The sequence below is a fragment of the Ursus americanus genome, chromosome 20 (assembly GCF_024610735.1).
Source record: "Ursus americanus isolate L20-20 chromosome 20, mUrsAme1.1.p, whole genome shotgun sequence".
Taxonomy (NCBI): domain Eukaryota; kingdom Metazoa; phylum Chordata; class Mammalia; order Carnivora; family Ursidae; genus Ursus; species Ursus americanus.
Window position 1 is genome coordinate 8,359,248 of NC_142146.1, and position 12,878 is coordinate 8,372,125.

Sequence of the window (12,878 nt, forward strand, 5' to 3'; positions counted from 1 at the left end):
CACAAAGGGGGAGTGGCAGGCAGAGAGAGGGGGAGAAGCAGACTCCCCACTGAGCAGGGAGCCCGACATGGGACTTGATCCCAAAACTCTGGGATCATGACCTGAGTGGAAGGCAGACGCTTAACTGACTGAGCCACCCAGGCACCTCTATCTGCCAGTTTTATAAATAACGAGTTGGTTCCCCTAGCATCTTCCACAGGTGACTAAAGAGGTTTGTTGGTTGATTTTTGGTATTATTATGAACTCATGGGTTTCATAACTACAGTTATATTTATGTCTTTATTAATGCTCAAATTGTCCCATCTTTGGCCAATTGGAGCCTTTTCAAGTTCTCTCCTAACTCTTTTGCTACAATAGCAGTTGTCTTTGATAACTTCCTTATTTCCTGGAATGGTCAAATGTTCCAGGCTTATCTTATTGCCCCAGACCTGGAATTAGCCATTTCTCCAAGAAGGGCTAGTTCCTTTTATTGTCCCCAAAGACTTTGGTCTATCCTCCTGCATCCCTGAAAGTCATCATTTTCCAGTGCAATAGGCAGAAGGGACTGTGCTTTTAGGATTGGGAGACCCAGTGTATCTGTGGCCCAGAGGGAGGGAGAAGTGGAAGATGTATTGGCTCAGAAAGGCATTATACTTATGGGGTCCTATTGGGGACCAGATGCTACGTAAGATGCTTTATATAGGTTATCCCACTGAACCCTTCCAACAACCCTGTGAGGTAGGTTTTCTCTCCATTTTATAGCTGCAGGAACTAAACTGAGAGAAAGGGTCAAATAACTTCCCTAACTTCGCATAACTCAAAAGGGCTGGGAGCCAGATTTGGACTTGAGTGAGTCTGCTGTCAGAGCCGGCCTTCTTCTCCCAGGAGCAGGAGGAAGGATTGTTGACCAGACCAGGCCGGGTGTCACACAGGTGTCAATGACTTCCCTCAGGGCGTGGCTCTGGGTGTGAGGCCCTGAACTGGGTCAGGCCCGCCACCTCTGAGGCTCAGCCCAGCTGACAGTGAACTTGCGGTGTGGGTTTCGTATCTCCTCCGTATCTACCTCCACCGCAGAGGAGTCGGGTAGCTGCCAGGACCCCGCCCTCCATTGTGGATTTGGCAAAGATCCTTGGTAGCGGATTCTCTAGAGGTCCCCCTAGTGCCGGGAGTCCAACACTGTTCCTTGGATTCTATTGGCTAGAGATCAAGGGGGATGAAATAATTGTTTGGTTGTTTTTAAATGAAAGTGAAACAAAACACTGAGAACTGAGAAACAAACTCAGTCAGGGGAGTTTTTCTTTTCTTTTCTTTTCTTTTTTAATAATGATTTTTTATTATATTATGTTAGTCACCATACAGTACATCCCCGGTTTTCGATGTAAGGCTCGATGATTCATTAGTTGTGTATAACACCCAGTGCACCATGCAATATGTGCCCTCCTTACTACCCATCACCGGTCTATCCCATTCCCCCACCCCCCTCCCCTCTGTAGCCCTCAGTTTGTTTCTCATAGTCCATAGTCTCTCATGTTTCATTCCCCTTTCTGATTACCCCCCCTTTCTTTATCCCTTTCTTCCCCTACTGATCATTCTAGTTCTTATGTTCCATAGATGAGAGAAATCATATGATAGTTGTCTTTCTCTGCTTGACTTATTTCACTAAGCATTATCTCCTCCAGTGCCGTCCATGTTGTAGCAAATGTTGAGAACTCATTCTTTCTGATTGCTGAGTAATATTCCATTGTATATATGGACCACAACTTCTTTTGTTTTTTAAAGATTTTATTTATTTATTTGATAGAGATAGAGACAGCCAGCGAGAGAGGGAACACAAGCAGGGGGAGTGGGAGAGGAAGAAGCAGGCTCACAGCGGAGGAGCCTGATGTGGGGCTCGATCCCATAACGCCGGGATCACGCCCTGAGCCGAAGGCAGACGCTTAACCGCTGTGCCACCCAGGCGCCCCTGGACCACAACTTCTTAATCCAGTCATCTGTTGCAGGGCATCTCGGCTCCTTCCACGATTTAGCTATTGTGGACATTGCTGCTATGAACATTGGGGTGCATATGGCCCTTCTCTTCACTACGTCTGTATCTTTGGGGTAAACACCCAGTAGTGCAATGGCTGGATCATAGGGTAGCTCAATTTTTAACTTTTTAAGGGACCTCCACACGGTTTTCCAGAGTGGCTGTACCAACTTGCATTCCCACCAACAATGTAGGAGGGATCCCCTTTCTCCACATCCTCTCCAACAATTGTTGTTTCTTGCCTTGTCTATTTTTGCCATTCTAACTGGCGTAAGGTGGTATCTCAGTGTGGTTTTAATTTGAATTTCCTTGATGGCTAATGATTTTGAACATTTTTTCATGTGTCTGTTAGCCATTTGTATGTCTTCATTGGAAAAGTGTCTGTTCATATCTTCTGCCCATTTTTTGATTTGTTTATTTGTTTCTCGTGTATTGAGTTTGAGAAGTTCTTTGTAGATCTTGGATACCAGTCCTTTATCTGTAGTGTCATTTGCAAATATCTTCTCCCATTCCGTGGGCTGCCTCTTAGTTTTTCTGACTGTTTCCTTGGCTGTGCAGAAACTTTTAATCTTGATGAAGTCCCATAAATTCATTTTGTCTTTTGTTTCTCTTGCTTTTGGGGATGTATCATGAAAAAGGTTGCTTTGGCCGATGTCGTAGAGGTTGCTGCCTATGTTCTCCTCTAGAATTTTGATGGATTCCTGTCTCACATCGAGGTCTTTCATCCATTTGGAGTTTATTTTTGTGTATGGTGTGAGAGAGTGGTCAAGTTTCATTCTTTTGCATGTAGCTGTCCAATTTTCCCAGCACCATTTATTGAAGAGACTGTCTTTTTCCCACCGGATGTTTTTTCCTGCTTTATCAAATATTAGTTGCCCAAAGAGCTGAGGGTCCATTTCTGGGCTCTCTATTCTGTTCCATTGGTCTATGTGTCTGTTTTTGTGCCAGTACCATGCTGTCTTTGTGATCACAGCTTTGTAGTACAGCTCGAAATCCGGCATTGTGATGCCCCCAGCTTTGTTTTTCCTTTTCAACAGTTCCTTGGAGATTCGGGGTCTTTTCTGGTTCCATACAAATTTAAGGACTGTTTGTTCCAGTTCTTTGAAAAACGTTCTCGGTATTTTGATCGGGATAGCATTGAAAGTGTAGATTGCTCTGGGTAGCATGGACATTTTAACTATGTTAATTCTTCCGATCCATGAGCATGGAATATCTTTCCATCTTTTTATGTCTTCCTCAATGTCTTTTAAGAGTGATTTATAGTTTCTAGAATAAAGGTCCTTTACGTCTCTGGTTAAGTTAATTCCAAGGTAACGTATGGTTTTTGGTGCTATTGTAAATGGGATGGATTCCCTGATTTCTCTTTCTTCGTTCTCGTTATTCGTGTACAGAAATGCAACTGATTTCTGAGCATTGATTTTGTATCCCGCCACGTTACTGAATTGCTCTATAACTTCTAATAGTTTGGGAGTGGCTTCTTTTGGGTTTTCCATATAGAGTATCATGTCATCTGGGAAGAGAGACATTTTGACTTCTTCTTTGCCGATTTGAATACCTTTGATCCCTTTTTGTTGTCTGATTGCTGTTGCAAGGACTTCTAGTACTATGTTGAATAATAGTGGCGAGAGTGGGCATCCTTGTCGTGTTCCTGATCTTAAGGGAAAGGCTTCCAGCTTTTCCCCATTGAGAATAATATTTGCAGTAGGCTTTTCATAGATGGCTTTTATGAGATTGAGAAATGTACCTTCTATTCCTACACTCTGAAGGGTTTTAATCAGGAAAGGATGCTGTATTTTGTCAAATGCTTTTTCGGCATCGATTGAGAGGATCATATGGTTCTTGAGTCTTTTCTTGTTGATATGATGTATCACGCTGATTGATTTGCGAATATTGAACCACGCTTGCATCCCAGGTATGAATCCCACTTGATCGTGGTGGATAATCCTTTTAATGAACTGTTGGATTCTATTAGCAAGTATCTTGTTGAGGATTTTGGCGTCCATATTCATTAGGGAAATCGGTCTGTAATTCTCCTTTTTGAGGGGGTCTTTGCCTGGTTTGGGGATCAAGGTAATATTGGCCTCATAGAATGAGTTTGGTAGCTTTCCTTCTGTTTCTATTTTTTGAAATAGCTTTAGGAGAATAGGTATTATTTCTTCTTTGAATGTTTGGTAGAATTCCCCAGGAAAACCGTCTGGGCCTGGAGTTTTGTTATTTGGAAGGTTGTTTATCACTGACTCAATTTCTTCATAATTAATTGGCCTGTTTAAGAAATCAATTTCTTCCTTTTTCAATCTTGGTAGTTTATAGGTTTCCAGGAAGGATTCCATCTCTTCCAGATTGCTTAGTTTATTGGCATATAGCTGTTGATAAAAATTTCTAATAATCCTTCCAATTTCAATGGTGTTCGTCGTGACCTCTCCTTTTTCATTCATAATTTTAGTAATCTGGGTCCTTTCTCTTTTCTTTTGGATAAGTCTTGCCAGTGGTCTGTCAATTTTATTGATTCTCTCCAAGAACCAGCTTCTAGTCCTGTTGATCTGCTCTACTGTACTTCTGGTTTCTGCTTGATTGATTTCAACTTTAATTTTGGTCAACTGCTTCCTTGTGCGTGGATTAGGCCTGTCCCTCTGTTGCTGTTCCAGCTTCTTGAGGTGAGAATATAAAAACTGCATTTTAGATTTTTCTATTCTTTTGAGTGAGGCTTGGATGGTTATGTATTTCCCCCTTAGGACTGCCTTTGCAGTATCCCATAGGTTTTGGACTGTTGTATTTTCATTCTCATTGGTCTCCATAAATTGTTTAATTTGATTTTTGATTTCCTGGTTTATCGAGTCATTCAGTCAGGGGAGTTTTTCAATGACCTTCATTTTATTTTTTACCCAAGATAATATTATTATAATCAGACATTATCTGCCCTGGTTTCTCAGCCTTCTGCTGGTAATGTTTCTCTCTTTTATTTCAAAAGTAGCAGAAGTAGAGACCTTGATCCAGTTCTGAGGACATTCCTCCGGTTCCTGCTTCTGGTTGGGTGAGGTGACCCAAGAACCTCCCTACATTCCCCTAAAACTTTTCTTATTTGAGGCACAGAGGCAGCTTCTCTCTGTTTGCTAATACAAGTGTCACAAGCTGGAAAACATATGTAAATTCTCCAGACAGAGGGGGAAGATCAGAATATCTTGTGCTTTCATTCCCTTCTACTGCTGATAAATTGTCCACGTTGTCTCTTGGGGAGGGAACAGAGCCATACGCAGGAGCCTAGGGTTGGTGCAGGAAGCCCACTCTTCCCGGATGGAGGACGATGCCCACAGGGCCAGTGCAGGGTGTTCCAAGGCTCACATTGTGCAGGCCGGACATGGAGAGATACTTTCCAAAGAGTTGACACACAAACTGCCCCCTGCTTCTGCAGACGTAACACCTAACTGCCCACAGCCTGGGGGAGGACTGCAGAGAGAATGGTATCAGAAGAGAGAGGCTCTATCTTCCCACATGAATATTTCAAATAGGCCACCAGCAAAGTCCTTGGGACCTGGGATGGAACAGAATTTGGCATTCCTGCCACCCCCTGCTGAGGTCTTTGTATTGCAAAGGAGAGGCCAGGCATTTCCCAGAATGCAACTTTCCCCCTTGGTTCCATGTTAGGTCACTCATGAAAGGCTCTTGGTGAGTTTTGGAGGAGGAGGTCACTATTCTCCAGACGCAGTAGCAGACAGATGACTGAGCAGCTGTGAGTTTCACAGCAGCTTCTAGATAACTTCTTGAGAAGCCCCTGCCTCAGTGCTGCTGGCTGAAGTCAGCAGCGGTAGTTTCCCTGACCTTCAGTCTCCCATTCCATATCCCCTGCATTCAACCCCTTTATATATGACATGCAGAGGGTGATTTCTGTTTTCCTCACCGAACCCTGACTGTAACAGTAACTAGGCCAAACCTTGAAATTCCTAAATTAGAAAGTATTATTGGAGAAACACATATTCTTCGCTTGTCTCACCCTTGGTAATAAGAAACTTCTAAAGGACAAGGCCATGTGGGTTAATGGAGCAAGCAACAAAGTTTGAGAATTTCTGAGTTCCATTCATCTTATTTGTTCCTTAATTTTTATCAATGTGTTAATGTACATGGTTTTAAAAAAATCAAATAGTTTAGAAAATCTTCTAAGGAAATATAAAAAGCCTCCACCCATGCATGTCATTATAAATTTGTCCAAACCCATAGATCTTCAGCACCAAGAGTGAACTGTAATGTGAAGTATGGACTTTGTATGATAACCGTGTGTCAGTGTGGGATCATCAGTTGGAACAGCTGTACCACTCTTGGGGGGGGGGGTGTTGATGGTGGGGGCGACTGTGCGTTTGTGGGGCCAGGGGTTCTATGGGACATCTCTGTTCCACCCAATTTTTCTACGAACCTGAAAGTGCTCTAACAAATAAAGTCTAGGGATGCCTGGGTGGCTCAGTCAGTTAAGCATCTGCCTTTGGCTCAGGTCATGATCTCAGGGTCCTGGGATCGAGTCCCTCATGGAGCTTTTTGCTTAGTGGGGAGCCTACTTCTCCCTCTGCCTGCTGCTCCCCCTGCTTGTGGTCTCTCTTTCTCTGACAAATAAATAAACTCTTTAAAAAAACCCAATAAAATAAAATAAAATTAAATTAAAAATAGTCTGTTGAAAAAATCTTCCATGTCACCTCTCTCAGTCTCGGCCCACCTGCTGAAGGTGGCCATTTTTAGCTTTAATTCTTCTGGTTACCTCCAAATAATATGTCTCTACTACTTTTTCTTGGCTCATCAGCCATGGATATTAATGACTGACTTCTCACTGTATTAAATGAGATTTTTCTCTCTCATGTGTCAGTGGGTCTGTTGGGAGTTGGCTGATCTATCTGGGCTTGGCTGGCTAGACCAGCTTTAAGCTGTGGGCCCAGCTGAACTTGGCTCCTTGCTACAAGTTAGGCTCAAGTCTGCTCCACATGGATTCATGCTGGAGTCCAAGATAAAGAGGCGGGAGCTCTTCTCGTGATGACATGACGGCAAAGGCGCAAGAGAGAAGGCTGAGCTCTGCAAACCCCTGCCAACATCTCATTGGCCGAAGCACATCACGTGGCCAAGGTCAAGGGTGAAGAAGTACACTCTGTCTCTAGTAGAAGGAGCTGCAAAGTCATGTGGCAAAGGGTGTGGACAGAGCGAAGGGTGAAGGATTGGGGCCATTTCTTTAAGCTACCACACTTTCCTTAATTATACTTTATTAATAGACCTCTCCTTGAGTCACGCAGTACTTTAGCTCAAATAATACCACAGCCCAGCCTTGCCTAATGGTTGGCCTCTGTGAAGTGGCTGGTCAACATTTGCTGATGAATTTCTGAAATCTCAAAACTGACCACAGAGTTCTTGGAAAGAATTTTGTGAGATGGTTTAGATTTGAAGGATGAGAAAGTTTGGGGTGCAGGCTCTTTAACGTCAGTCTGGCTTCAAACACCTTTGTCCTTCTTCCCTTCTGTGTAGCAAAGTCTATGTTCAGATGGTGTGTGGACAGTGAGCTGCTACAGAAACACCATTTGATCTGCCCGGACGATTACTATGGTGATGCAGCGCCATTTTGCTCTGCCCCTAAAGGTAAGGCTTCTGTGCTCTGCGAGGGCCTTTGCTCTCATTCTGGGGCGGTTCCTTAGGAACGCGACCACACACTGGCCACTTTTGCTGCCATTTCCTATTGATTTTTCCCCCTTTTGTTTAATTTTGATCGTGACTATTGGGAGGGTCAGCTCTAAGCATGCTGCTTCCTCTCTGGCTCCCTAACACCTGCAAGACAGAAGTCTCAACTCCTGCACGTGGAATTTGCGCCCTTGTCAGCTGCTCAACACCAAGAGAGATGTAAATGCTTAGAAAAGTAGTTGAATGAACCAAGAGAGGGAGGGACTGAAGACAGATAAGTAAGGGAGCAAGTTCCTGCGGCAGTCAGAACATGGACCGTGGGGTTTTTCCATACCCCGCGTAGGAAAAGAGCAACTTGACATTCTTTGAGTTTGGTGGGAAGACTGGGTAGGGAGGCAGAAAGGATATGTATGCGTGTGTGTGATGTTGGGCCAGTTTCCTGTGGTGCGGGAGGCAAGATCTTCTGAGAGTGAGTGGGGTGGGAGCTGCGCTGTGGGGTTAAGCTGGGAGGTAGACTTTTGGGAGAGTCAGCGTATGGATAGGGAGAAGTTGCTGTGTGGATCCGCTGGCCACATATCAGGATGGCCCAGTGGCGCCAGGTTTGGAAGATGAGCTGTCTAGGCACCCCAGTCAGTGGGACTCTGGTGACCTCTGAGGCTTTGGAGCTGAGAAGGCATTTGGGGTGGGAAGACTGGGATCCAGAGAATTGAAGGTGCTCATGAGAACAGAGTTCTCTTGACAGCCTGAGCCGTGTAGAGAGGGCAGGCCAGAGAGAGGGAGCAGAAGTAAGTGTCACGTGGTACTAAGCCACTTAATATTGTGAAGTTAGTTGTGAATTCACTGCCTTATGCAGATAAGTAAGGATAGAGTTAACAGGTATTGAGGATTTACTGGTATTGTACTGGTACCAGTTCCTGCTAGCAGTGGGCATTCTCCTTTAACCTTTTGGAGATGATCCTAGAGGTATAGAAAGCTAATACAAACTTTGATTCCTCATGTGGGCTTTTCAAAAAGCAAGTTCACATATGGGATATGTGTACGTGCGTGAGACAGACAGATAGACAGACAGTAGTCTACTTATGTTCTTTGAGCTAAAGAGCAATTATGCCCAGCGTAGCAAATGTGAATTTGAGGAAAAAGTACCAAGCTGACTGTGGCTTTGGTGGTTTTGTGTAGTCGTCTTAGAAACGTCCATTTCGTCTGTGGTAGCTCAGTTTGCTTCCCTGGTGCCGCAGGCATCTCCATCCCCGGCTGTTCAAAATTCACGTTCAGTTGTGAGAAGCGTTCCGTCCCAAAGAAGCACCTGACAAAGCAGCTTGAGGATTCCTGCAAGAAGAGGCTCACTGAGTCTAAAGACGAGTTAGCCTACACTGTGGACAGCCTGACGGGGGACTCGTGTTCAAAGGTTAAGCGCAAGGCCGTCAAGGTGGGTGTGGAAGCCTGTGCATGGTGGTGGGTGTGGGCAGTGGTTACAGCAGGCAACAAGGAGAAGCGGTTCTCGGTGACACAGGAAGCTGCGGGTCGCAGCGATGTAGGGAGGGGAGTTTGCATTGATTGCGGGTGGGTCATGCGGTTGGCCGGGTGCAGCACTCATTCCCCTGGCCTGTCATGGACTCTATTTTTTGTGTGTTTCCAAGAAGGCAGGTCCACCCAGGAATAAAAAGTGGATGAGCCACTTAGCCGTGCCCCAGAGAGAGCTGGAGCGACTTCTGCTTGCCAGAATGGAGAGTCGGAACCACTTCCTAAAAAACCCTCGCTTTTTCCCTCCTAACACTCCCTACGGAGGCAAGTCTCTTCTCTTTCCTCCGAAGAAGCCAGTACTGATGGGAGATTTCCAGGGTGGAGATTTGGAGCAGAGGTGGGTCTTTCCTGATTTGGATTTATCAGAACGTCGGACCTGTGGGAGTAAACCCAGAATGTCCCGGGTCTGGTCTGGACTTTTGGGGGTGGGTGGGGGTGGGGGCGGGGGACGGGATGTCAGTAGCAGAACAGAGCAGGGCTTCAGGGCTTCAGGGCTCCCCATGGACCTGGCCTTCAGACATCCCCCAGAGGCCTGGGTTTGTGCTTTTCTGACCTGCCAGGGTTCTGAGGGATCAGGGGTTAGTGCTGGTCCCCTGCTTCCTTCAGAACAGTCTTGGTCTGTAGCCATGTGCTCTTCCGTTGCACTCCTATGTCTCGGAAAATGACCTTAAAAATAAAAATATTTAAAACTTGATTAATGCAAATAATACGTATAAATTGTGGTTTTCTTTCAGAGAGTGCCTTTGGCTTATTTCATTAATTGTCCTTGTGAAGGGAATGAATGGCTTAATGGGTTCATAGTTTCAGGGGACTTAAAACTATTAACATTTATTAGTCAAATGGTATCTTTTTTATTAAGAAAAATTGGACTAATGTTTTCAAAGAAATACAGCACCTATATTAAAAACCCAGTTAGATATTGGTTAGAATATTGGTGTGGAAACTTCAATTCAATATATGCAGATTGAAAATGACCACGCGGCTGTGCGTACCTTCATGAAGATTCTATCATACAGTAAAATTATTTTGTAACCTGCTTTAACAACAGGAACAAAACCCAATAAATGACATATTGTGATGATCTTTGGCAGTTTGGGTGTATTGATTTTGCACAACTCACATGGGCAAAACTAACAGCCTTTCTCCCCTTGTTTGCCCTCCCACAGTTGTGCTGATACTCCCGTGTTTCTAGCTAAACCATCAATCGGATTTTTCACAGATTATGAAATTGGGCCAGTTTATGAGGTAAAGATCTTATTTCCAGCTCTGACTTCATCAGCTTCCTAATGTTTTGATGTCATTCATGGAATTAAAACCATATACAATATTAGAGAAACAACTGTAATAAACCCTTGTGTGCCCATCACCCACCTTCAGTAATTACCTGCTTTCTGCAAGTCTGGTTTCATTTGTCACTCCCACAACTTCTTTGTGTGTGGGTCTATGTACCCATGCATACACTGGAAGTGTTTTAAGGAAAAGCCTAGACGTCGGGTCATTTAGTTAATACTTCAGTATGTATCTCTAACAGGTAAGCACTTTTACAAAATAACCATTATCGGGATGCCTGGGTGGCCAGTTAAGCATTGCCTGCAGCTCAGGTTGTGGTCACAGGGTCCTGGGATCAAACCCCTGCATCAGGCTCTCTGCTCAGCGGGGAGTCTGCTTCTCCCTCTCCCTCTGCCTGCTGCTCACCCTGCTTGGGTGCTCTCTCTTTCTCTCTATCTGACAAATAAATAAATAAAAATCTTTAAAAAATAACCATCATCACACCCAGGAATATTAATATTAATTAATGTTAACTAATATTAATTAATATTAACTAATATTGATCCATGTCTGATTTTCCTCCATTTGTTAAAAAAAGGGTCAGTTTACATTTGGTTTATTTGAATCAGAATTCATTGCATTTGGTTAAAATCTCTCTTTTTTCTCCTTTAGTGGATGATAACTCTTCTACCCCTGCTAGTTTTTTCCCCCCAAAGTGGCTGTTTATGCTGCTGTACCCAGTGGGGGATTTCTGGTTGTTCCACATCTTCACCAAGACTCAGGCTTTTTCATTTTGACCGTTCTGAAAGGTATCAGAGATCACTCATTGAGCACATTTTCATGTGTCTTTCAGCCATTTGGATATCATCTTTTGTGAACTGTTGGTTTATACCCATTTTTTCTATTGGGTTGTCTTTTTCTTACTGATTGATAGAGTTTTTACTCATATAATAGATTTGAGTTCTTTTTCTAATTATATGTATTGTAAATATCTAATCTCAGATTTTCCCTTTTCAGTGTTTTCTTTTATGGAAGTAGAGCTAACACACAGTGTTACGTTAGTTTCAGGTGTATGACGTAGGGGTTTGACAATTCTGTGCCTTCTGCTGTGCTCACCAAAGTGTGGCTCCCATCTGTCACCGTACAGCGGCATTACAACGGCATTGATGGTATTCCCTGTGCTGCGCCTTTTATCCCCCGGACTTATCCATTCCATAAGTGGAAGCCCATTTCTCCCCCTCCGCTTCACCCATTTTGCCCCTCCCTCCTCCCCCCCATGAATGAACCATCAGTTCATTCTCTCTATTTATAGGTCTGATTCTGGTTTTTTTGTTTATTTGTTCATTTGTTTGGATTTTTTTTTAGATTCCACATTTAAGTGAAATCACACGACATTTTGTCTTTCTCTGTCTGACTTATTTCACTTAGTGTAATGCCCTCTGGGTCCATCCGTGTTGTCACAAATGGCAAGATTTCATTCTTTTTTATGGCTCAGTAATATTCCATTGTACATATGTGCCATATTTTCTTTATTCATCTACCGGTGGACATTTAGGTTACTTCCATGTCTTGGCTATTGTAAATAATGCTGTAATAAACCTAGGGGTGCTTACATCTTTTCAAATTAGTGTTTTTATTTTCTCTGGGTAAATACCCAGTAGTGGAATTACTGGATCAGAGGGTAGCTCTATTTTTAATTTTTGGGGGAACTTCCATTCCTGTTTTCACAGCTGCACCAGTTTGCATTCCCACCAACAGTGCAGGAGGGTTCCTTTTTCTCCACATCCTCACCAATACCTGTTGTTTCTTTCTTTTTTTTTTTTTTAATTTATTTATTCGACAGAGATAGAGACAGCCAGCGAGAGAGCGAACACAGCAGGGGGAGTGGGAGAGGAAGAAGCAGGCTCATAGCGGAGGAGCCTGATGTGGGGCTCAATCCCATAACGCCGGGATCACGCCCTGAGCCGAAGGCAGACGCTCAACTGCTGTGCCACCCAGGCGCCCCAATACCTGTTGTTTCTTGTGTTGTTGATTTTAGCTATTCTGACAGATCTGAGATGATATCTCATTGAGTTTTGACTTGCATTTCCCTCATGATGAGTGATGTTCAGCATCTTTTCATGTGTCTGTTGGCCATCTGGATGTCTCCTTTGGAGAAATGTCTGTTCAGGCCCTCTGCCTATTTTTTAATTGGATTATTTGTTTTGGTGTTTTTTTTTTGTTTGTTTGTTTTTGCTGTTGACTTGTATAAGTTCGTTATATATTTTGGATACTAACCCCTTATCAGATACATCATTGGCAAATATCTTCTCTTATACAGTAGGTTGCCTTTTCATTTTGTTGATGGTTTCCTTCACTGTGCAAAAGCTTTTTATTTTGATGTAATCCCAATCATTTATTTTTGCTTTTGTTCCCCTTTTCTGAGGAGACCTATCTAGAA

The 12,878-nt window shown here is 43.6% G+C and overlaps 1 protein-coding gene across 1 annotated transcript in view; it reads left to right on the top strand.

Annotated features, from left to right (window-relative positions):
* Window positions 1-12,878, top strand: part of DLEC1 (DLEC1 cilia and flagella associated protein) — a 75,845-nt gene that overhangs the window by 11,563 nt on the left and 51,404 nt on the right. Inside the window, exons 3-6 of the mRNA XM_045798236.2 lie at window positions 7,499-7,609; window positions 8,884-9,074; window positions 9,286-9,506; window positions 10,336-10,414. Coding sequence (XP_045654192.2) covers window positions 7,499-7,609; window positions 8,884-9,074; window positions 9,286-9,506; window positions 10,336-10,414 — 602 coding nt within the window. The remainder of the gene's footprint in view (window positions 1-7,498; window positions 7,610-8,883; window positions 9,075-9,285; window positions 9,507-10,335; window positions 10,415-12,878) is intronic.